Below are 23,779 nucleotides of genomic sequence, written 5' to 3'. Positions count from 1 at the left end.
CCTGGGGGACACCACCCCCATCCCAAGAAGGACACACTCTGGGGCCACACAAAGGTTTATTTGGGGGGATACTTGTACCACACCACCACTGTCACCCCCTGAGGACACAGGGAGAGGGTGTGTGTCCCTGGAGGGGGTCACATGCGGGTGTTCAGGCTGTCCATGTACTCCTGCAGAGCCTGCAGCCGGGCGTCAATCTCAGCCAGTTCAGCTGAGTGCTCCTTGGAGTGGTTCTCTGGGGAGGCCAATGAAGGAAAAAAGGGTTAACAAAGGTCTGGATTGGGGTATCCCTTGAACATGTAGGGGCTCAGATGGGGCCTCACCTTTACCAGGGCGCTTGCCACCAGTCCTGCATGCTGGCAGCTTGTGGCTGGCAGCTGTGTGAGGCACCTGGGTGGGAGGTTGGGGTCATCGATGACCTCCTGGTCACCCTGCCTTGGGGTGAAGAGGGTGGGGAAACCCCAAAGGGGCAGCCACTCACCACACAGGGGCCATTGCAGGACGAGGTGCTCAGGGGTCTCCGTTTACGGGTCACTCTCCTGTCCCTGCCCAAGGTGGGGGGGTTAAAGGCTGCTAGAAGGGATGCCCAAGCATCCTGCCCAACCCCAGCGTTACCTGCAGGGCACGGGCTCAAGGCGTTCACTGGCTTTGCTGCCAGAGCTCCCTCCCAAGCGCCAGCTCCGGGAGCTTTCAGCTGCAGGGAGAAATGGAGATGGGGGGAATTAAAGGAGCCCCACACAATGGGTGCACCCCCAGCCCTCTTCATGCTCCCCACTCACCAGACGAGCTGCGCCTGTGGCTCCTTGCTGGGCTGGCGCTGCCAGAAGCCACTCCATGCCGCTGGCTGCACCCCAGGGAGATGGTGGTAAGGGGGAACATGAGGCTGAAGGGGAGAGGAGACCCCCCAAGTACCAGGGAGGGACGGTGACAAGCTCAGTCACCATCACTTACCTTCTGAGCTCAGCTTCCTTCTGCTGGCGCTGACGGTTCCTGACAAAGGCAGTGGGGTCGAAGCGTGGTCGGTGGGAGCCTGGCAGGGGGAGGCAGAGGAGGGGTCAGGGTGAGGAGGGGGTGAGCCGTGCCCTGTCACCACTCCTGGCTGCGTGTCCCCAAGTGTCCCACACCTGCAGGTGACAGGGACTGTGGCGAGGGGCGGCCCCGGCTGCTCCTGTGGCTTTCCAGGGATGCTGAGCGTTGCTCCTTGGGTCGTGGGGCCGGGCTGGCAGATTTCTGGCGGCTGCCAAGAGCACCAGTACCATCAGAGGGGCACAGGGGAACACCCCATGGTCATGAGGGTCCTCCTGCAGGGTTCACCCCAGCCTCACCCCCTCCTGCAGGAGGCCAGTTCAGCTGTCAGGTTCTTCACCCGCAGCTGCAGCCTCTGCTCCGACGCCTTTGCCTGGGTCAGCTGCGAGGGGACAGAAAGGTTCACTGTGCATCCGGCAGCCCCTGTCCCTACCAAGAGCAGCTCCCAACCCCTCCCAGCCCACCTCTGCAGCCAGCTGCCGGTACTCGCGCTGGTGCCGGGCCTCTGCTGCCCGCTTCTCCTCCAGCGCCTGCCACAGCCTGGGGAGGATGGCAGCGGATGGTCTGGGGGTTCCAGTCTCACAGAGTAAGGAAGGAACCCCCAAACCCTTTCGGATGTCACCAGCCCCACTCACGCGTCCCGCAGGTGCTGGGTCTCCTCCAGGCGCCGGGCCCGGAGCTGCGCCAGCTGCTCCTGCAGCTCCCGCACCACTGCCGCAAGGTCCGGCCGCCCCACGTAGGGCAGGGGCAGTGGGTAATGGATCCTGGAGGAGAGCACGTGGAGGACGTGAGGCTGGAGTCACTCCCCTGTGACCCCTGCCTGCTGTCCCCTGTCACCTATCGAACTCCACAGAGTAGATGAGGATGAGGTAGCGCTTGGTGTTGAGGGAGGAAGAGGTGGAAGGGAGAGGCCGGGTGACTGCCCCCACTTTCCGGCTATGCAGGGTCTCCAAGTCGGTGTAGGTGAGGAGCTCCAGGCTGACGGAGTCGCTACTCTGCAGAAAGTTTGAAAAGCAGGAGGGCTCGGTGGGACACATACCCCACCCCAGGTACCCCCAAAGCGCCGTGTGTGGGGGGGGAGAGCAGCACGGCCACACCTGTGTGAGTGCCGACTCCAGCATACTGCAGAAAATGCCAAACTGCTTGAAATTCCCCGTTTTGCGGGTCAGGTCCTCGATGACTGCGAGGAAAAGGAGGTATTTCGGTCAGTGGCAGCCGTGGGAGACCCCCTCATCCCCCCTGGCTCCCTCTGGCACTCACAGGCGGCATCGAACTCGCCCCTCCACAGGTCGGCGGTGCCGTGAGCCTCCACCTCCACCCGCAGCGTGCAGCGGCTCAGGGTCACCCGCACCGAGTGTGCCCCGGGCCGGAACGCGCACTCGGCCTGCAGGTACCGCGGCTCCCCCATGGCTCCAGGGGATCTGTGGGCAGAGGGCACCCTTGGCACACAGGGACACCCCAGGAGTACCGAGGGCACCCCCAAAAACGGAGAGGGTACCCTCGGGAAAGGGGATCCCAGCTGGAGGGCTCGGGACAGCTGAACTGGGGTGAATTCTGGGCTGGTGAGTGCAGAGCGAGAGCAGAACTGACGGGGCAAGAAGGGGAGCCCAGACCACCACAAAGGACCTGAGAGCTTTTGTTGACTCTGGCTCTGCTGGGGGCGGGCGCAGTTTGAGGGGGTGGAGAGAATACAGAGGAACAAGGGGAGAGCCATGGCCTTGGGCCTGCTGCCTGGGGAACAGCGGGGCTCTCAGGGGGCCTGTTCTGGGAGTACCGAGGGAAGGGAACTGGGGGTGTCCCGGGCCCGCGGGTGTGCTAAGGCGACAGGTACCGGGAGTACCCCGGCCGCACCGGGGAAGGCTCACCGCCCGCCGCGATCCGCCGCGCCTCAGCCGCGCCCCGCCCCGCCACAGCCCGCCCCGCCTCATTGGCTGGCCGCGCCCCGCCCCGCCGCATCCCGCCCCCTCATTGGCTGACTGCGCCCCGCCCCTCTGCAGTCCGCCACGCCTCATTGGCTGGTCGCACCGCCCTCCGCTGCTCATTGGCTGTAGGCGCCGCCCGTCATCGCAATGCCGTTAGCCGCTCTGAGCTGCGCAGCCTCCAGCTGCCATTGGTTATAAATAGAAGCCCCGCCTCCCGCCCCGCTACGCCATTGGTTACTGTAGCTGTCACTCATTTTTTTGAGGGGGGGAAAAGGTGGAGCCAGACCCACCTGTGGAGGCCCCGCCCCTTCCCTGGCTCCCTGAGGGGTTCCGGCCGCCTTTGATCATGGCCGCGTCCTGCTCCCGTGGGGGTACGGAACGGAGCGGGTTACCGGGCCCGGGGCGGGTCTGGGCTGGACCTGCGGGGCGTACAGAACCGGAGGCAGTGGAGGAGGGCGCCGACAAATTGTGGGGCCGCGAATCCGTTTTTATTAAACTGAGAGACTGGAGGCAGTCTGGGGGACGCCGCTAGAGGCCCCAGGACTCCACTAGAGGGCCCCAATGTTTGGGAGGATCTGCCCAAAATTACAAAGTTTTCCCATTAAATGGTTGAAAGGAGCAGCCCCAAGGCTCCAGATCCCCAGGACGTTGGTCCCCACAGAATACTGGGCTGGAGAGCAAATACAGCACTCGTCAGCACAGCCCAACGTGCCCCGGGGACTCCAGCAGCCTTTCTGCGGCAGGACTGCAGCCGCGGCTCTGTCTGTGCAGGGGGTGACAGTGATGGCATTGTGAGCACCCCAGATCAAACTTGGGGCCTTCAAAACCACACTCCGGGCCCTCTAAATGAGTCTTTGAACTTAAAAACATAAACCTTTGAATGTATAAATGTAGCATGAAGATGTCGGTTTGGTTTAAATGGACTATTTGGTCTTCCAAGTGTAGGCTTTGTTGATTTAAAAGTGGTGCTGTTTTCTGTACTTTTGAGGATTGCGTTATAAAAATAAAGGTTTGCACTTGGAGAAACTTGGTGCTGAATGTGAAGAGTGGTGCTTTGGAGCTTAAGCGCTGGCAGAGGCAGGACGAGAGGCGCAGGGGCACAAATCCAGAGGCAGAGTGACTCGGGAGGAGATGTTTTATTACTGAGGCTCCTTGGGCGGCTTCTGGGCTCTGCCCGGGGAGGACTCCAATGGACACAGCTGTGCTGCTCTCCCTGGGGCTCGCCTTGCACCCCAGCACACCCTGAAGGGCCCTGCTTCACCCAAGGCTCTCCCAGGCCTGGCAACTCCTGTGTGAGCCCGTGCCGGTCTCTGCTGTGGCAGCCCCAGGAGCTTTCCGTGTTGAGGGACAGCAGGTGCGAGCAGGGCCGCTCACGGTGCCCCCCAGGCCAGCTGGTGGAGCCGGTGGGCAGCGTGGCTCAGCCGGCCGCGGTACTCCAGGCGGCCGTGCAGCCCCGGGGGGACGGGCAGCAGCCCCCGCCGCAGCCCCCAGCAGCCGGCAGCAATGGTCCCCGTGGAATCGCTGTCCCCGCCGTGCAGCACCGCCCTGGCACACAGCTCTTCCCAGCTCCCGCCGGCCGCCAGCAGCGCCTCCAAGGCCACCATGGGGGCGTCGTGGCCGCTGCGCCCTGCCCACCCCTCCAGTGCCCAGCCCTGGTACTCCGTGTCCCGCTCAGCTGGGGATGGCAGGGATGGCACCCGCGGTGGGCCACGGCCTTCCAGGAGCCCACGGGAGTCCAGGTACCTGCAGAGGCATGAGGACGCTGAGGTCAGTGGGGACACTGGTGTCACCAGACAACAGGGTAACCAGTGACACTGGGGGTCACTGGGCTGTGGCTCTCCAGCAGCCCCTGTGACTCCAGATAGCTGAGGGGACACTGGGACAACCAGGAAACCTGGGGGGGTAGCAAGGTACTGCATGCAGTGGGGACACCAATAACACCAAGAAAACCCAGTGCCCCAGGAACCCCAGGGACACAGAGGTCACTGTCCCCAAGGATGGCAGCTCTGGCAGGGACACGAGGAACACTGGAGGTAGCAGGGACAGGATGGGCACTGCCAGCCCTGTGGAGAGACTGGGCATCAGGGTCAGCAGTGGCACCAGTGACACCACTGGGATGCACTGCCAGGACTGGCAGAGAGCCTGGCTGGCACCAGTGACATTAATGAGCCCTGAGCCCTTCTCAGTATCCTTCCCAGCCCCTCCTTGTGCTCCCAGTGTCCCCCCAGAGCCCTCACAGTGCCTGCTCACCGGTGCCACGCCTCCCCAAAGAATGGCCAGGCAGCAGCATTTTCCTCCACAGCCACTCCAGTGCTCTCCACGTAGTCCCATGCCAGGGGCAGCACTCGCAGCAGCTCAGCCCCCCAGCGCTCCGGGGGCTCACCCCGAGCCCCCAGTGCCCCAAAGAGAGCCACTGCCAGTGCTCCAAGGTACCCTGTGAGGACAGGGGTTTCAGTGGGGTTCTGCTATCCCCTCCTGGCCACCCCTGCCAGTCTGGCACTCACCAGTGGGGTGGTGGTGCGTCATGCGCCCGCTCTCGATGCTCACCCGGATCAGAGTTGGCAGCTCCGAGGCATGCGGGTACCTGTGCTGGCATCAGAGCAGTCCCCACTCCCCTGCTCCTGTATTTCCAGCCTCATCCCCATTCCCATACCACCACCCTTGTCCCTGCTGTGCTCATCCTCCTAGCCCCATCACTTCCACATCACTTCTCAGCTGCTCTGTGACCTGTGTCCCTCTGCCCTGCTGCTGTCTCCATGTTCTCTGTCCCCAGTCTCCCAGCTCCAGCACCACATGTCCCCAAGCTCTGGACCTTGTCCTCTCCAGCTCCACCAACCCCATGTCCCCACCACACTCTGTGTCCCACATTCCTGTCCCTCTGACATCCTCATGTCCCTCTTACCCTACTCCCATCCCTTCATGTCCCCTTCCCACCCCATTTTCCCAGCCCAAAAATGCTCATGTCCCCATTCCCCCAGCTCTGACACCCCCTTAACCCCATCCTGTGTCCCCATGTGGCATCCCCGTGTCCCCACTTCCACTCATTCGGACACCCCCACATCCCTGTCCCCACCCCCCCATCTCTGATACCTACATCCCTGTCCCCAGGTGTCCCCAGGTGTCCCCAGGTGTCCCTCAGCGTGCCCACCTGAGGCCGATGGCCAGGCTGCGCATGGCGGCCCCGCAGCCGGTGCCGCGGGGGTTGAAGGGGATGCGATAGCCCTCGGGCTCCCCTGGCCGCAGCTGGGAGGTGCCTGGGAGGACACGGGGGCGTGAGGCTCCCTGAGCCCCCCTGCCTCTCCCCGGATCCTGGGGCTGTGCTCACCTAGGATGCTGCTGGGTCCCGGCTTGCGTCCCTCCATGTCCCCCATGGCGGTCACGTAGCGGCGAGCCAGCTCCTGCAGGAGGGGTTCCCCCTCCAGGCCTGAGCAGGGGTGTGAACACCCACCCTGGTTACCCAGGCTGGCAGGGAGAGGCCCCGAACACCCCCAGAAGTGAAAGGGGATAAGAAGATCCCCATTACACCACCCCCAAAAATGTGGGGAAAGGGAACACTGCCCCACAGGTCTCCCAAAACTGGAGGGGAAGCAGCACTAGTTTTGTGGAGAAATGGGGAATCCTCCTGAGCACTCCAAGCTGAGTGAGAGAGGGGTACCCTTCCAGGTTCCCAAAGTGGGAGGGGGAAATGTCCCCTTCTCCAGCACCCAGTGGGGGAGCAAAGGGCACATAAATGAGGGAAGACACACAGACACAGACTCACACTCCCCATGCCACCCCCACCCTGAGGAAACGAGGATACACATCCCCCCAGAGCCTCCCTGGAAACCCCTAAAAGGTGGGGGGAAGTGGAATAAAGATGCCCCAAAGCTGGACAAGGCCTCCCCAGAGCTCCTCCCAGAAATCCTCCAGTTTGAGTCAGGGATGTAATGGGGACATCCCTGACACATCCAGGGCTGTAAGGGGATACCCAGCCTCACCCCCAGACACCAACCACGCAGCCCAAGGAACAGAGCAGGGACTCTCCATCCTCTAGGGGACATACTGAGGACACTCCCTCCACAACAATGGGGACCCCAAGCCCAGGGACCCCTCCCTTGTGTCCGTGGGGTGTCACGGAGCCCCCGCACCTGTGGCCAGCCCCTCGGCGGTGGCAAGGTGCAGGACGGTGTCATCGCTGACGGGCCACTCGGGGGGCTCCAGGCTGATGGCTGCCAGCCCACCCAGCTGGGCCAGCTCGGCGTGGATCTGGGGCCCCGAGGTGCAGTACTCCCAGCGAGCCCCCCGGTACCCCAGCGCATCCCCCACCCCGCTCAGCACCATGGCCGCCTCGTAGCGCTCCACCGAGGGCACCCTGCGGGAACAGAGGGTTCAGGGGGTGTCTGCAGCGGGGGAAGCCCCGGGGATCCTGGTGCACTCACGTCTCCTCCATGGTGGAGCAGCTGGGAACGCCTGTCAGGCTCAGGGCATGGGGCCAGTGCTGGCCACGGGCCCTTAAGGGGACCAGAACACCCCTGGGATGGGGGGACAGAGCTGCTGCCCCCACAGCGAGGGGGAGAACACAGGGAGGGACTCCAGGGACATCCTGGGTGAGGGAGGCAGAGGGGAAGAGAGGCTCCAGGGGCCCCAAAGGACATCTCTTCTTAGGGGCTTTAAATTGTGGCAACAAAGAATCCTTTGAGGGCACAAAACCTAACTTCAGGGTTCAAACTCTCTGTTTTCAAAGCTCAATTTTTAGGGCCCCAAGCCCCCTTTTTAAGACCCAACCCTTCTTTTGGGTGGTCCAAATCCCTTTTTTACCACTCAAAGTTTCCACTGGAGTACCTGAAGCCCTCTGTTCAGCACCAAAGCTTCACTTCTCGGGGCCAGAGAGGTTCACCTCCATTGCAGGATTTGCAAGGCAATTTGTAGCCTCTCAGCTATTAATTTTTTCCATGCCTACAGCCACCATTTTGGGGCCAAAATCCTAAGTTTTGGGCTCCCAACCTCTTTTATATTAGCTGTTGCCTTTTTTAGAGCACAGGGTTTCATTGTTTGCATCCAAACCCTCATTTATTGGACAGAAGTTCTGCCTGTGCTACAAATTTGCATTGGGATGATCCTAAACTTCATGTTTCCTTCCCAAGGTCTTAGTTTTGGCTTCCTAATCAGCTCCTTTTAGTCTAAAAAGTCTCATTTTTGGTGTCCAAAAATGTTTCAGTTCACAACTTCTCTTTTTGTGAATTCCAAGCAGGGTTTTTCCTCTCCAAAGCCTTCTTTTCAGGCTATTTGGCTCTTTTCCCTGTTAAAAAAAACAACAAAACAAACAAAATGTTGCTCTATTAAGGAACGGCTGGAAAGAACGACACAGACTCTCATGGAGTCAGAACAGGAGAATTCCTTGTAGTTTATTGCTTCAGCTCTGCTTTATAGACTGAGACGTAGAAAATACAGAAAGGAAACTCTTATTGGTTAGTAAACCAATATATCACCATCATTGGTCAGTGGTGCACACCACCCTCTGACCTTCTCCTGCAAAGAAAACATGGGACAGACAAACAGCACCTGCAAGGGCTGTTTTCTGTCTTTGAGGATTGTTTTTAAATCCTCCCATTAATTTCTCAGGCTAGCTCTCAGGCAGGACTGAGCTATGTGGCCTGTAATAACTACAGGCACTCTGGTTCAGATTTAGCATCCATAACAAAAAACCAACCAAAGCCCTGTTCTACAGAGATTAAAGTGCCACCTCACACAGGGTTTGGTTCTGAAGGCAAGTTTATTGTTTGAATAATAACCTCCAGGTTGATGATCATGAAATAACAGGATAATTTGTGAAACCAGGAGGGGCACTAACAAAATTTCCACACTGGGTTTCTGGAGGGCAGGTTTTTGTTACCGCTGAAGATGAATAGATCACACGGACACAGGTCGAGGTGTGGTGAAGAGAAAGAGAAAGTTTATTTTTCCCCCCAGGATTTATAGGCTCCTGACCACAGCCAGGGATTGGATGGTCAGGACAACACTTTCTCACTGCACTGGCCATGAGAGATGCCCATCACAAGACGTGGAACAGAAAGAATGTACACATATCTATGTTTACAGTTACTGTCCTGGGAAAGTCTTTAGAAAACTGTGTTAGCAAGCTCAGAAGCTGAGTTTTCAGGGTGACAGGTTTTGGCCTTTTCAAGAAGCTGGTTTGGAATGTTCCTTGGGAAACAGCCCTTAAAAACAAAGGGGTCCAGGAAGGATTGATGTACTTCAAGAAAGTAATCTTGAAGGCACAGCAGCAGTCTGTCCCTGTATGCTGAAAGATGAGCTGTCAGGGATCACAGCCTGCCTGGATGAGCAGGGAACTTCTGAAGGGACTCCTGTTCTTCGTGTCCAAGCCTCTTTGTGGACGAGGGACCAGCTGGCAGAGCTGGGCAAGTTTCTGCAATGTCTCTCTGAGTGCTTCCTTATTAGAGGCAGCACTGAGAGGAGATCAGGGTGGGCTGCTGGTGCTCTTTGTGCAAGCTGCTCCCTACTAGGGATGCTTCTGGTACTTTCTGCACTCCTCTGCTTCCTCTCTGGCATTGCAGAAGTCAGATCATCTGCTCCTTCCTCATCCAGGCTGACAATCTGACCATGCCACTGCTGTAGTGGGGCGAGTCCCCTGACCCAAGCACCATTCCTCCTGGTGTCCTGTGCCAGCTTGCTGAGTTCTCTCTGCCCCAGCATCAAGGTAAGAAAGACATTCAACAGGATCAGCTCCTGACCCTTGGGAGATGCTGCTTATTCCTGGCTCCATACTTGTTGTGGTGCCACTGAGCAGCACCCTCAGGGCTGGCTCTCCAAGCCCTTTTCAGTCACTATTGGCACATCCAGCCCATGTCCCTTGGAGTGACTTGAACTCTGTGTTTAAAAACACCAGATTGCTAGATGGGCACATGCAGGCACACAGCTTTCAAAATCTCATCACACAAACATCTCATGGTGGGTATTTCCAGCACTGCCTCAAAGCCTACGAAGAAGGAGCACCCTGTAAATGATTCTTACAAGACCATGTCACCATGTCACCATGCTCACCAGTCAGAGGCATGATGTTCACTGTAAATTGTCATCAGCCTCAACAAAGGCACTGGATGATGTGTCAGGGAATTCTTTATGTTTTATTGTTGCCATAACTCTGGCAACCAGCCCAATATTTAAGCTTAAAAGATGTTGGCTAACAAACCCTTAAATCCTACATTAGGCTTCCATGAGTGGTGGCTGACAAGCCCTTAATTTCATAAAGTACACTTCAATAATTTCTCAACTCCCACCACAAGCTCCTCAAAGGTGCTGGATAACAAGCCACAACACACTTCCACAAGCTTCCCACTCCCTCAGCAAACTTCAGTGTGAAGCACAGGGTAGAGTATCATGGCCATGCTTTGTCCAGACCAACCAAGGGAGGAGAGTAATAAAGACAGAAAAGGGAGAGAGAACAAAACTTGTCACCAGTCCATAGATCCCATGCTGGTTCTAGTGTGATGATCTGGAGCTGGGATTGCAAGACAAAAAAAGCCAGAGAAAAAGAGGAAAAAGAGCCAGGGAGGCAATTGGATTCCTTTTATAGTTAATTTGGTGGCTACCAAACTACTACACAGACTTAATTTTTTGAGCTGTTTTCTTCACGCATGCACAGCCAGCTCTTTAGGCCCTCTTCTGGGAAGTGAGCATGAGTGTCAAAGCAGAGCAGAAATTTGGCTCAGCACACTGCTGCCCCACCTCTGCAGGACTCTCCTCCAATGTCCTTTCCTATTGTAGTAATCAGAATGTTTGACACAAAACATACTTAGGTCTGGTCCTCCACAAGCCAACAAGGAGTTTTAATTCTGGCTATGGTTTTTCTGCTGGTTGATTCCAAACAGGTGGGGTTTTGTTTGTTTCAGATGCTGTGCTGCTGCATCATCCAGGCTGTGCTTGTCTGACATGCATCTCTGGGATGCTCAGACCTCCTCACTGACTGGTAAGAGTTTGTGATATCCACAGCCTGGCTCCAGAGAGCATAGTCCTGCCATGAGGATCTGCCCAGCTCTCTCTGTGCTGGCAAGCTTTGCACCCAAGCAAGGCTTGGTACAGGCACCTGCTGGCAGATCCTGCTGGAGGGCCCCAGAGCTGTGGCGTTCCTGGGAGCACAGTCAAGGCATAAAGGACTGGTTCTCTTCCTCCTCCTTCCTGTTAAGTTGCCAGAGTTGGTGCTGTTGATGATCCACCTGCAGAGATCATGGCCCCACTGTGGGGATCTGCTCCGGGCCCTCTCCCTGGCGTGGTACCTGTGGCTGTACATCCCCTTGATCCTGCCAGGCAGACCCTGTGCTGCTGAGGAACCTGCCTGCTGCTGGCTGGCCCCTCCCTGGCTGAGGATGGAATGGGAATAAGGTGCTGCTGCTGAGGAAGCCATCATTTCTCTCATTCTCAAATCCGAGCACCTGGAGGAAAAAAAGAGTTATCTCTGCTTCAGGCATTCCTTGTAGACTCCTCTGGGATTCAGTCACTTCCTTGGAGCAACAGAGAGAAGACTTCACCAAGGTCACCAATAGGAAGTTTAATCAGGGTCTTCCCACCAGGTCTGCCACTGTCAGAGCGAGTCCTTGTCTTTTTTATCCCCTGTGGCCTCCACAGAATCCTAGAATCTGCATGGAAGAAATCTCATTCCAATCCCTGTGCCATGGCAGAGACACCTTCCACTATCCCAGGTCCAACCTGGCCTTGGACGCTTCCAGGAATCCAGGGACAGCCACAGCTTCTCTGGACATTCTGTGCCTCACCAGCCTCACAGGGAAGAATTTCTGCCTAATATCTAATCTAAATCTTCCCTCTTTCACTTTAAAATCATTTCCCCTTACCCCATCACTACACTCCCTGACAAGGAGTCCCTCCCCATCTTTCCTAGGGGCTCCCTTTAAGTCCCCTTCTCACACGAGCCAGCTTCAGAGAGCAGACAAGGGGCAGTTCACACAGGGCAGCACCCTAAAGCCCAGCAGGGAAAGAGGAGGACTGGAGAGGGGTAGTTCAGAAGTGACAGCATTGAAGGATGCAGGAAGGAATTGTCTCCTATGGCAGAATCAGGAGAAGGAGAAAACAAATGGCTAAGACAGGATAAGGAAATGTTTTCTGACCACATGATCCTGGTTATTACCTGGCATAGAACAGCAAGTAGGCTTGCTGCCCTAGAACTGTGTGGATGTCACAATTATCCACAGACTCATCGTCCATCTTGTACCACAGCCCATTGCTGGCCTGCAAAGAGAGGTGTCCAGTTCTGGAGAGGAGCTGCAGGGTTTCTCCACAACACCAAAGGCAGGAAACTGCCAAACCAGGAGTGCTCAAAAGCATATCCAGTAGAGCCCCAAAGGAGACCTTCTTCCCCAAAACCTTGGCTGCCAGTAGCACTGCTGGGAAAGTTTGTCTCTGCCAACACACATTTCTCCCTGTCAGGAGGGAAGTTGCTCCTTACCTTTGTGTAGCACAGAAAGTGTCCCTCAAGACAGGTGTCCCCACTGTGAACCACGATGGCATATAAGGAGCAGAGGAGGGGTTCTCCAGCTCTGTCAGACATGTATGGCCGAAGATCCAAGTACTCAGGATACTCCACAAACTACAGAGAGACCAAGAGGGCTCAGAAATGGTCCCCAGCTGCCACATTCAATAGTCTTCAGCATGTAATGGCTTGGGTGGCAGGAAACTGTTCTCAGCCAAAGCAGCTCTGTCAGAGCAGAGTCCAGGCTCATCTTTTCATGGGAATTCTCCTCTCCACAGAAGGGAACACAAAAATCCCAACGTGAGCATCTTGTGACACCTTGTGTATCACCCTGAAACTAAAGCCTTCTGATTGTCTAGAAGATTATTTTCTTTGTTATTTTCCTTTTTGATTGTTTAAGATATTGTTCATTTTCTCTGTTCATTTTTTTTCTTTTTTTGTTTTTAAAGAAGAAAGCGTGAGATGTTGCCCTGAAAATTAAGCCTTCTGATCTTTTTTCATAGTTGTAGTTACTTTCCCAGGAAAGTAACTGTAAACATAGATGTTTATGCATTCCTTCTAAGAAACATCTTTTGATGGATGTTTTGCATGACCAGTGTGATTGGGAAGTTGATAACTTAATTATCATCCCATGTCATTGTCAACAATCTAGAAATACTGGAGTCAGAAAAATAAAGTGTTTTTTTTCTTTCCTATCATACCATCGATACATGTCTGTGTGAATCATTCTGTCTTTTAGTGACACTTGTGACATGGAGATCTTTGGGGAATCTGCTTTAGAAAGTTGCCCTCCAGTGCATACACACCTTGTTGATCTTTGTGCCAGTCCACTGGTCAGCCCTTTCCAGACACAGTGTGAGGACTCTGGGTGCACGATGGACCGTAACCACCTTGGAGGCAGCAGCTTTCCTCTTACACCTTGAAACCAAGTGTAATGATTGTGTAAGTAGAGACCCTTTTGTTCGCCTAAACATACAAGATACGATGCTTTGCAAAGCATTGCTTTGTGGAATCAGGATGAGGTTGAAGGTTGCTTCTGATGGTTGCATAAATTATTAGTGCCCTTGTGAGCTTTCTTGAATTCCAGAAAGCAGCTGAGATAAGCCTTAAAAAGAAAAACAGTGAGAAAAGGTCAAAGGGAGGACTGAGGAAGACTCTGGATCTTCATATCGCGACCACCAGGAGGCAGGGAAAGACCCCCGAACAGCCGGAGACACATGCGCAGAGACATCCAAGAAAGGACACGTAACCTGGAAGCTGGATAGCTTAAAAGGGGGAATCCCGAAATTAGCAGCGCGGCAGTTTCGCGGAGAGGGAACTCCCCTGCTCCCCTGTCGCCCAGCGCTGATCTTTTGCTTATTGCTTGCTTGCTGTAATTAAAACTTTTCTTTGATTGAACCATATCATTCTCTTGAGTTCATTCATAACACCAAGCACACAGCCAAGTGCTGAAATGCACCTCATCTTCCCCCAAGAAGGCCAGGCAGCCTCTCCTCCGTCTCACACATCTTTACACTATTTTAAGGTTATTCAGAGGCAAATTAAAAAGTTGTGTCATGTTACTGAGAATTAAAGCTCCTTGAGAAGATGATTTCTGTTCAGGGCCATGCAGCCCCTCACACAGGATCTGGTGTTATGATGTTGTGTGGAATCATCTCACCTGCCACATCTGAAGCACTCTTTCTGATCCAGCTGCTTGGGTGTCACACAGTCCTCCAGAACTGTGGTGAGGGATGAGGCTGCCTGGAGGAGTGGGAAAGGAGCTGCAGGAGATGCTCTCACCAAACACTTCCCAGGAGCTGACAAGACCCAGGCAGCTGATGCTGAGGAGACCTGGCATTACCCCAGAAGGAGGCAGGAGGGTGTGATGCTGAACATTTCCCTCATGTCCCAGGGGCTCCCAGAGTCATCAAATGCTCCCTCTGTGTTGCCACCGCTCAGTTCAGCTGCCAATGGCATCAGCAGTGAAAACTGATCCTACCTGGGAGCCTGGGAGCCAGATGGATATTGAGGGAAGGCAAAGGGAAGGAATAGGAGAGTATGTCAGGGGTGCAGAGGGGGTAATGACTGCTGGCCCAAAGCCTGGCAAAGACCAGGGCCATGGCCTCTGCAGGAGGACACTGAGGACACTGTGCTTTCCCCTTCCCACTCACCACCAAGCTCCCTTGTGCTCGCAGTATAGGTTTTTAAGACAAGTGCTTTGGTTCTGGAAAGCTACAGGGGCCTTGGGATGTCTTGAAGCTCAGTTGCAAACTTCTTACTCTGATATCCAAAGAGACATCCAGGAAGGCCTTGTAGGAATCAACAACTGCTTGGCAGCTCAAGCACGTGACTGGAAGGAAAATCGAAATGTCAAGTGAAGTTAGTTGACTGTGCTGGTTTATGCTCATGGTTTGTCCCATGCCAGTCACCACAGGACCAGCTGCTTGTCCCAGGCAGACAGAAGGGCACAGACAAGCCAAGGAAAGCAGCAGTTGTTGAAACATACCTCTAGATTTCATGAAGCCCCCAAATATTTGATGGATGATGGTAGTTTCTTGCAAAGAGACATCCAAGCTGGAAAGAAATGTCAAGGCAGAGAGTTACCTCCTCCAAGGGTTTAACACTGAAAGATCTGGATGTCAGTTTTCCTTGATGGGAGCACATCAAGGAGTCCAATGGGTTTGGGAAGACTGGAATTTGCAGTTTGCTGGTGCTTACTCGCGGCGTGCGCTCAGACAAGCTCTGTGCATGGCACTGAGAGTACAGCGTAAGAACTCGTAGGCGTTTTCCTGCCTGCCGTATTCAAACTCTTCTCCTATGACTAAGAAAGAATTTAGTCACTCTCCCCTAGAAGAAGGGAAGACCAAGAAGAAAGCCTGTTGGAGCACCTGGAACAACTTACATTTGAGGTCCTTGAGGACAGCTGCAGGCAGGATGGTGCTGGCTGAGGAACACAGGACCTTCCTGACGTGTGCTTCCATGGTGCACATCATGCAGAAGCCTTGCTGCTGACCTGCAGAGGGAGGGAGGGAGGGAGCAAGGAAAGGAGGGACAGAAGCTTCTCAGGGTAACAAAACATCTCATTTTCTTGGGAAACTTACTGGAGATCTTGAAGTTCTAAGAACAGTCTCCACTTTACTCCCAAACTGCCAATGTCCCAACAAGCCCAGGACATTTGAGTGCACACAATACAGGCTTCAGAGGGAGGCTAAACTGGCAGAAGTGCTCTATGCAATAAGCCAAGAGAGTTCAGCTTGCAGAGGTAGAACCTTGGGGCTAGAAAGAGGTGTTCTGCTGAAGGTGAGTGCACCTTGATAGGACAAGCATCTTTTAGCTGTTGCTCAAAGATCATAAGCTCATGGGGCCGACAAAGAAGGGCTCCTGTTCTTCTAAACCTGATTCCAGGTTCTGGGAATCCTTGAGATGCACGCAGGAGATTTACAAGATGTTCCTAAAAGTACTCACATGTCTGGCTGTGCTCATAAGAGAGCAGGTAGTTGGCCAGAGGGGGTGTGTACGTCAGGCACTGCAGGATAACGTTGATGTAGCAAGTATTGCCCAGGTTGAAAAGTCCTGCTCCAGGTCTCTGTCTTTGCTGCCAGTCCATGCAAATCTTCTCTCGGGGAAAAATCATTTGAGCCATTCCCTCAGCAGTGTCTGCAGGGAAATGACGTTTGAAAAGAGGTGAGACAATGTTGTTGAAACCATATTCACATGTTGAGTTGTCTACAGGAGCACCAAGGACAACAGCTCGAGTCACTAACTCAGAAACATCAGGGAAAGCCCAGCACCCTGCTGACATCTACTGCTAGGGAAGCAGTTTTGGAAAACCCTGTTCCCCTGTGTACTCTGCCAAAAATCCAACAAACCCACTCTGATTTCTGGGCCTCAGGCCACCTTCCTTTCCCTTCAGAGTCTTGTATTCCCAGAACTCACAGGAGCTGTTCCACCCTGCAGCCATCGCTCCTCTGGGGAACAGAGGGGAAATCTTTGGATGGCAAAGCTCCAGAAAGATCTCCTCCAAGTATCAGGTCAGCACCAATCCCATCACTTGAAGGGAAAGGAAATGATTGTAGCTCAACAAAATTATTTCAAAACCCCAAACATGACTCACAAAGTACCTTCAGCTATCAAAAAAGTTTTGGTGGTGCTTGTAGCTGTGGTCAAGGATGAAGAATGCTTGGAAAAAGGCCAGGCCACAATGGAAGGAGTCTAGATATCCTGAAGGCCAGCTCAGCCCAGCTAGCTTTCAGTGGGCATTCTCAGGATGCCAAGCATTGGTCAGGTGAGATCACAATTGCTGGGCCACTGCCATATCTCTGCCCCTTTGTGACATGAGGCCACATGGGGTCATGTCCCTTTGAGGCCACAGAACCCCATGGCTGTCACAGCCCGGGCACCTCTCACAGCTGAAAGTCACTGGACCAGGTGCTGTGGATAAAGGGTTGTTTGTCTGTCAGCACAGCTCCAGCAGCCAGAGGAGCCAGAGGCTGCTCAGGGCTGTAAATGGACCTGGTCACAGTTCAGGTTAGCACATTTGGAGTGCTGGAGGTTTCTATTCCACTCTTCCCAACTTCTTTCAGGCTTTAAGCCCCTAAAGATTCCTTTTTAGGAGGAAAAGCCTTCGGTTGTGGCTGTGAACCATCCTTTGAGGGCACAAAACCTAACTTTAAGGCCCTCATTTTCATTTTCAAAGGCCTATTTTTAGCTCTTACAGACCCACTTTGAAGACCCAAAGTCCCTTTTAGAGGGTCCAAGGCCCTCTTTTTCAGCTCTGAGCTTCCACTAGAATGCCTAAAGCCCTGTAGTCATCATCAAAGCATTGTTTCTTGAGTCCAGAGAGGAACCAGTAGCTTCACCTCAAGTTTGTAAATGGGCTCTGCAAGAGTGAAAAAGTCAATTCAAAATTAACAAATTAATTACCGTTGCCCTTTGGGTGTGGTGCAAGTACAAGTCTGTACTTAGAAGGGGAAGGTGATTTGAGAAGAGGGACATTTGCAATTCAGCTCTGAATTTGGGGCAAGTTTGAGCTGGGTTTGGAGCGTTTCCTTATTTTGCAGCACTATCGTGTGGCTGTTTTGATGAGCTCTGATGGAGCCCAGGAAAAAGCCAAATGCTTTTCTGCCCCAGCCCCATCTGTGTGAGGGCTCTGCTGTGGATCCTGGCTCTTGGAGGCTGAAGAACGTGGTCCTTCATAGGGCTGGGAAGATGAATTGTCTCGTTGTTGGTTCTGCAGTTTATTGGCTGCCAAAGAAAAGTGAATTCCAGCACTGCCTCTTTCTTCTACAACACTTCGTGTGGGACCAGCTGTTAAACGTTTTTAGTTTTGTAACTGGGCTGTGTGAGACTGGAAATGCCTGAAGGTGCATCCAACTGTGCTGGGACAGAAAAGCGCTTGGTTTTTTCACTCATGGAAACAGCCACACGATAGCGCTGCCGGCTCGCAGGAGAAGGAACCGCAGCCAGCCCCAAAACACCCCAAGCACAGAGCCAAAGCTGGAAAGAGACAAATTGGGAGCTTCCCTGCTCTTAAATAACCTTTGTCAGGACAGAAAGTTTTCGCTGGCTTTCCCCTTCTAAGTACAAACTCTTGTTTTCAACACACCCAGAGGGTGTGACACAGCGTGAATTCCTCTGCTCTAAACAGGCTTTTTGCAGTCCAAAAGCCTGAAAACATCCAGCAGAAACAGAACTCACAAAAGTGCCAGCTGAGAAAGCTCTTGCTGCCTACAGCTTCATCTGCACCCATCGAACTACCCTGGTGCCTTCGCTTTCCTTCTCAGCACTGTGTCCTGTCAGTCCCACACAGTCAGATCCACACAGAACACAACAGCACACATCCCAGTGCTGCTCACACACCAAACACACAGACTGCTTTGGTACCAGGACTAAAAGCTCAACAGCCTGGAGTTTGCATTCCCACTCTAACTACTCAACAGGTCCAGCCCATGGAGCTGCCTGCTGGGAAAAGTGATTAAATTCACCAAGGACCACCCAATGTCTGGAATCAAAATTGGTTTATTTGCCCAAGAGAGGAACTCTAAGGCCGTCTCAAAAGAAATGGGATTTCTTCCTCCAAACTAGAAAAGATGTGGGAATTGATGCCATAGAAAGGTGCCAGGACTCTGTTACAGGGCATTACCTGCCCTGGCAGGACAGGCAGGGACAGGGAAGGGAAGGGAAGGGAAGGGAAGGGAAGGGAAGGGAAGGGAAGGGAAGGGAAGGGAAGGGAAGGGAAGGGAAGGGAAGGGAAGGGAAGGGAAGGGAAGGGAAGGGAAGGGAAGGGAAGGGAAGGGAAGGGAAGGGAAGGGAAGGGAAGGGAAGGGAAGGGAAGGGAAGGGAAGGGAAGGGAAGGGAAGGGAAGGGAAGGGAAGGGAAGGGAAGGGAAGGGAAGGGAAGGGAAGGGAAGGGAAGGGAAGGGAAGGGAAGGGAAGGGAAGGGAAGGGAAGGGAAGGGAAGGGAAGGGAAGGGAAGGGAAGGGGTGCACAAGGCCATGCAGGGCAAGGGATGGGTACTCAAGACAAGGCAGGAACACAGAGGGGTCAGAAATGCGAGGCAGAGGAGAGGAAGGCATTGAAAGGCAAGGGAGGACAGGAGCAGGCAGGTGAAGGCAGGGGATTGAAAGGCAGCACAAAGGAAGGGAATGGATGGGCAGGGCTGGGAATTCAAGGGGTGGCTGTGCAAGGCAAGGCAAGTGAGAGATGGGCAGGGCTCAGGGGGAGCAGGCAGGGCAAGGCAAGGTGAGGGAGGAAAGAAGCAGGCAGGTAAAGGTGAGGGATAGGTGTAAAAAGCAATGCAAAGCCAGAGGTGTAGGCAAGGCAAAACAAAGTAGGGGATGGAAAAGAATAGAAAGGAAAAGCAAGGTTTGGTAGGAATGGCAAGGCAAGGCAATAGACTGAGAGGCAAGGGAAAACCTGGGGGTTTTAGGAAAAGCAGGGCAGAGGAAGGGAAACCCAGTGATGGGTAGGCAAGGCAAATCAGTGGCAGGGTAGTAAAAACAAGGCAAGGACAGGGAAGAAAGAGGAAAAAGTCATGTTGGGTCATGGTCTCTGAAAAATGAAAATGATATTTCTATTACACAGGAAAGAAGTCCTGTAACCCCAGTGATCCAGGTGCAGATGAGAGGTGGCCCAGACAGGTCAAAGCCAGCCAGGCCTGTCTCTGCTGGCTGCTTTAGGCTGGGAGAAATCCTTGAATGTGCTGAGATTTGGAGGTGCAATGCAAATTTCAGCCATTGGCTTCTGGATGAGAAGGGCAGTTCTTTGCACAGGAAGAAAAGCATGAAGCCCCAGAGTTCAAGGTTGAGAGGAGGCCCAGAAGAGGACAAGGCCAGCCAGACTCATCTGTCCTGGCAGCTTTCATCTGTGAGCAGTCCTTGCAGCGCTGAATTTTGGAGGTGGAATCCCAGTTTGAGCCAAGAGCTTCTGGATGAGAATGGCAGCTCTTTTCCATAGCAAAGAAATCACATGGCCCTGGTGTTCCAGATAAAAGACATCTCAGGGGAGGTCAAGGCCAGCTAAAGCCACCTGTCCTGTCTGATTTTGTCTGGGAGCAATCCTTGGAGCTATTGAATTTTGGAGGTGCAATAAAACCATGGGCTCCTGGATGAGAAGGAGAGCTCCTCTCCATAGGAAAGAAAGAACACAGCCCCAGGGTTTCATGTGCAGAGGAGAGACAACCCCTGGGAGGTTAGGGTTAGGGGGTTAGGGTTACATTTATGCAAGGATTAGGGTTATGGTTAGGGTTAAATGAGGGTTAAGGTTAGGTTTATCTAAGGGTTGGTGTTGTGTTTAGGGATAGGGTTCAGTTTAGGGTTAGGATTTTGGTTATGTAAGGCTTAGAGTTAGGGCTAGGTTTATCAAGGGTTAGGGCTAGGGTTGGTTTTGGGGTTCAGCTTATATAGTGATTAGGTTTATGTATAATTAATGGTTAATTTTTGTGTTATATACAGCTTGGTGTTACAGATAGTGTTGGGATTAATGGTTTTTTACATTCCAAGTTAGGGTTAGGGTTAGTTTTAGGATTTGGGATGGTTTGTGTCTGAGTGTAGGGTTAGGCTTTTGTGATGAATCAGGATAGGTTTAATTTTAGTGTTAGGTTTAGGGTGATTTTTGGGTTAGGGTTCATTTTGGGATTATGGAAGGTTTTGCCTAGGGTTATGTGAGGTTTACCCTTGTGGTTAGTTTTAGGGTAAGTTTAGGCTTAGGCTTTGTGTTAGTATGAGTGCTATGGTTATGGTTAGAGTTAGATTAATGTTTAGGGTGAAGTGTGATGTCCTGTGTTGGGGTTAGTTTTATGTTCTCAGTTCAGGAGAGTTGTTATGGCGGGAAAACAAAAACTCAAAATTGTAAAAATCACCTTGGATAAGAAGAATAGAAAGAGCTGGGTAGGTGAGCCAGCTTATTAATTAACTAGCTCCCTCATTAGCTTCAGGGGAGTGTGGGGCTGCTCTTTGCAATGTGCAGACAGGAATAAAGGCACTTGGGAGAGGTGGCTGGAGCTGGCAGGAGCTGTGGCAGCAGAGGGGTGTCAGCTGAAACCTGGGCAGGGCACAACCTCTGCAGGGTGACCTCCCCACAGGACCTGTCCATGGCTTCCAACAGCCTCCTCCAGCCTTGGGGACAGCATTTGAGTCAGTGCTCCCAAATTGGGCTGAAAATATGGGGTGGACATGCACCCACTCTGGCCAGGGCTTTTCCCTCATTGCAGGACTGCTTTTCAAGCAGCCCCTGCAGCTCTTTTGGGTTTTGTCACATGGCTTAACCATTTCTGGATAAGTGGGGCCGATGGAGTTGGGCAGCTCATCAGCAAGTGCTAAATGGCAGCAGAAGTTCTGGGGCAGGGGCTGAGGAGGGCTCAGGCTGCAGCATGAGGAGCAGGAGCTGCCTCCTGCCTTCCCCTCAGCAAATATTTATGCTTTAAGCTTTCTCACTTAAAGCCCTAATTGGAGTCTAGGTGAGCTGGCACACTAGAAGAGAGCCTAATAGAGACATTGCAGTGCTATTAGCACAGATGGTTGTCATATGTATGCAAATGAGGAGCAAATTGAATTTGGTGTCCCCTCTCACCAGCTGTCCTATCAGCACTGGCTCCTGCAGCAGCAAAAGGCACTGCCACTGCTCTGCTAATCTGTCATCGCAGATTAATTACAACTAACACATTAATCTTCATTTGTTTGCCCATACAAAGGAAGTATCCTGTTCTTTCAAGTACACTCTGATGGGATGGGGTGCTCCAACCTGGGAAAAGGAGAAAGAAAGGGAAGGAGGGCCAGGCAGCTTCATTAGTGGCAGCCCTGGGGCTTTCCTGCTTGGAGGGGCTTTCGTGCTCCTTCTGGCAAAGCAGAGCCCACTGGGGGCACTGGGAGCCTCAGCCACCTGCCTGCAGCTCCTGGGACCTCCACTTTGCTCCGGGAGCCTTCCCGGGACACGTTTCTCTGCTTGGCTTTGTCCTGCAGTGACAGTGTCACTCCTTTCGAGGCTGGCAGCTTCCAGGGGTGTGCTGGCCTTAGCACAGGAGTTTGCTGTGCTGGGCCAAGGAGGCCCTTCAGGTGCTTTTACTGCTGCCTTGGGTGGCAAGAGAGCGACTTGCTTCATCTCACTGCTAATTTTGACATTTTGATGGAAAGCAAAATAATTATTTCCTTTTTTTTTGTTTTTTTTTTTTTTTTGTTTTTGCTTTTTGTTTTGTTTTGGTTGTTTTTGTTTTGCCTTTTTTTTTTTCCCCAGTGAAAATATTGCAGCTGAGACATTTTACAGGCTTCTGGAGCACCCACTATGTTTTTGGGTAGGAGTCTAATTAGTCTCTAATGGTTTCCACCCCCAGTTTTCTGCTGTTTATTGGAGTAACCCATCGTTCTCCTCAGCTCTCTGTTAGTTTAATGTTTGGAGTGCTGTCTGCTCCATGTCTGCTCTCTAATGCTGTGATCTGAACTGTCCTGATGACAAATGTTAATGATGTCTATTTAATCAGCCTGTAGAAGCTCAAATCCCATGTATCCCATGGGCTGGAGAGATGCTGAAGGAGCCAAGGTGAACAACTTCCAGCCAGCTTGAGACAGCAGGAGCTCTCTTGAAGGCAGCAGCACCAAACAGGCACTTCCAGCCACCCTGGAGCTGTTTTCACATGTCCTTTTGATCCTAAAACCTTTTTGCCTTGCTGGGCTGCTCTACTCCACCACTGCCCAGGATTCACCATTCCCTTTGAGTGCAATCTGCCAATGAGCCACACTGGATTACTGAAATGAAATGAAATGAAATGAAATGAAAGCCTTGTGATGGCATCACCTCATTTCTCCTGCACTAGCAGAGCCACCTGGCTGTGACTCTGCCCCAGCTCTGTGTGTGCTCTGCTCTGAGAGCCACCCAAGAGTCCCCATTCCCTTCTTGCAGGGCCATGGAGCTGCTGCTGCTGTTCAGGAAGGAGGAAAGACTTGGCACTTTCCCAGCCCACAGCGACACTCATCTGTTCTCTGCCCTCCTGATGGCACATTGGGAGCTTTGCTAGAAGTGACACCAACACCAGGGTGGTTCTGCTGCAGAGATTTCCTGTCAGGGGGTTAAACCCAACTGCAGAGCGATTCCCAGATGAGAAATCCCAGGAAGGTGGAGTTGGATCTGTGGGAGCAGGTCAGGAATCGAGGGATAACCAGGACTGAAGTGTGATCACTGCTAACCTGGCATTACCAACAGCAGGGATTCAGCCACAGCCACCCTTTCCATGGAACCTCCAGAAGGAAGCAAAGCCACTCCTGTGAGAAGGGTTTGCAAGGACACAAACAGCTGCAGAGTCTGGCGACAACATCAAACATTTTGCGGCAATAAATGGAACGTACACTTCTGTTGTTGTAAAATTTAATGTTTTGTACTGTTCCAGTGATTTTTAAATCATGGGAAATTGCATTGCCTACTGTTCTGATTGTCATGCCTTGTTCCCAGAGAGCTGAGCTGGCCTAGGTGGCAGTGGAAGGGAGCAGGGCTGTGTGGGGTACACTGCTGGTAGCTGGAGACAGCAAACCCACTCACTTGGTGCTTTAATATCTCCCCACAGGAAAGTTGAAGAAAAATGTTGATTAACAAGAAATGGCAATTCTAATAGCTAAATGTCTTTTTGCTGGAAATTTTCTGTAATACCTAAAAGACACAGTTTGTTCTGAACACAGAAAGTTCATTTATTTTGGCCAAAGCACAGCCGTGTCTCATGCCAGACTGGTTTCCTCCCACGTGCTCCCTGGGATGAGCAGTGACCACAGCTGGCCCTGTCGTGGTGGTGAACCCCAGGAGCCTGTGCCACACTGCTGGGCTGGGCACAACAAGGAGCCCCATGGCCAGCTGGGGGGTTTGGGGACAGGGACATTTCCAGTCCTTAT

General features: G+C 53.1%; 2 protein-coding genes across 4 annotated transcripts; both read right to left on the bottom strand.

Moving 5' to 3' along the window:
• Positions 1-43: 43 nt before the first annotated feature.
• Positions 44-2,944, bottom strand: CCDC61 (coiled-coil domain containing 61). Of its 3 annotated transcripts, none has more exons than XM_058852383.1 (14): positions 2,892-2,944; positions 2,287-2,447; positions 2,124-2,206; positions 1,864-2,021; positions 1,662-1,790; positions 1,491-1,566; positions 1,326-1,408; positions 1,125-1,237; positions 952-1,030; positions 780-844; positions 616-694; positions 482-545; positions 324-390; positions 44-235 (listed from the first exon to the last, which is right to left on the bottom strand). In XM_058852383.1, the coding sequence occupies exons 2-14, from the start codon at positions 2,432-2,434 to the stop codon at positions 138-140; spliced, it is 1,242 nt and encodes a 413-aa protein (XP_058708366.1). In that variant the 5' UTR covers positions 2,435-2,447; positions 2,892-2,944; the 3' UTR covers positions 44-137. The 3 variants fall into 3 exon arrangements, with proteins under 3 accessions (XP_058708366.1, XP_058708365.1, XP_058708367.1); XM_058852382.1 differs by having other exon boundaries at positions 2,858-2,929; XM_058852384.1 differs by having other exon boundaries at positions 482-539; positions 2,858-2,929.
• Positions 2,945-4,074: 1,130 nt separating this feature from the next.
• On the bottom strand, positions 4,075-7,400 carry LOC131585827 (ADP-ribosylhydrolase ARH1-like). Its single transcript, XM_058852385.1, has 7 exons — positions 7,367-7,400; positions 7,076-7,299; positions 6,274-6,372; positions 6,097-6,202; positions 5,453-5,532; positions 5,199-5,382; positions 4,075-4,691 (listed from the first exon to the last, which is right to left on the bottom strand). Exons 1-7 carry the CDS (start codon positions 7,375-7,377, stop codon positions 4,319-4,321), a joined length of 1,077 nt encoding a protein of 358 aa, XP_058708368.1. The 5' UTR covers positions 7,378-7,400; the 3' UTR covers positions 4,075-4,318.
• Between the last annotated feature and the right edge of the window lie 16,379 nt (positions 7,401-23,779).

This window comes from Poecile atricapillus, chromosome 17, assembly GCF_030490865.1.
Source record: "Poecile atricapillus isolate bPoeAtr1 chromosome 17, bPoeAtr1.hap1, whole genome shotgun sequence".
NCBI classification, from domain to species: domain Eukaryota; kingdom Metazoa; phylum Chordata; class Aves; order Passeriformes; family Paridae; genus Poecile; species Poecile atricapillus.
This window is presented reverse-complemented; position numbering and strand designations above follow the sequence as displayed.

What these genes read in the sequence shown, in the direction of transcription:
- CCDC61 (XM_058852383.1), bottom strand. Translation starts at nt 2,434, where the DNA reads ATGGGGGAGCCGCGGTACCTGCAGGCCGAGTGCGCGTTCCGGCCCGGG. An exon ending in CTGGCCTCCTGCAGGAGGGG is followed by an intron (nt 1,238 to 1,325) that starts GTGAGGCTGGGG and finishes TGCTCTTGGCAG; the next exon opens with CCGCCAGAAATCTGCCAGCC. An exon ending in CCTGCAATGGCCCCTGTGTG is followed by an intron (nt 391 to 481) that starts GTGAGTGGCTGC and finishes CCTCCCACCCAG; the next exon opens with GTGCCTCACACAGCTGCCAG.
- LOC131585827 (XM_058852385.1), bottom strand. An exon ending in CGCCGAGGGGCTGGCCACAG is followed by an intron (nt 6,373 to 7,075) that starts GTGCGGGGGCTC and finishes ACCCCTGCTCAG; the next exon opens with GCCTGGAGGGGGAACCCCTC. An exon ending in TTTGGGGAGGCGTGGCACCG is followed by an intron (nt 4,692 to 5,198) that starts GTGAGCAGGCAC and finishes ATGCCTCTGCAG; the next exon opens with GTACCTGGACTCCCGTGGGC.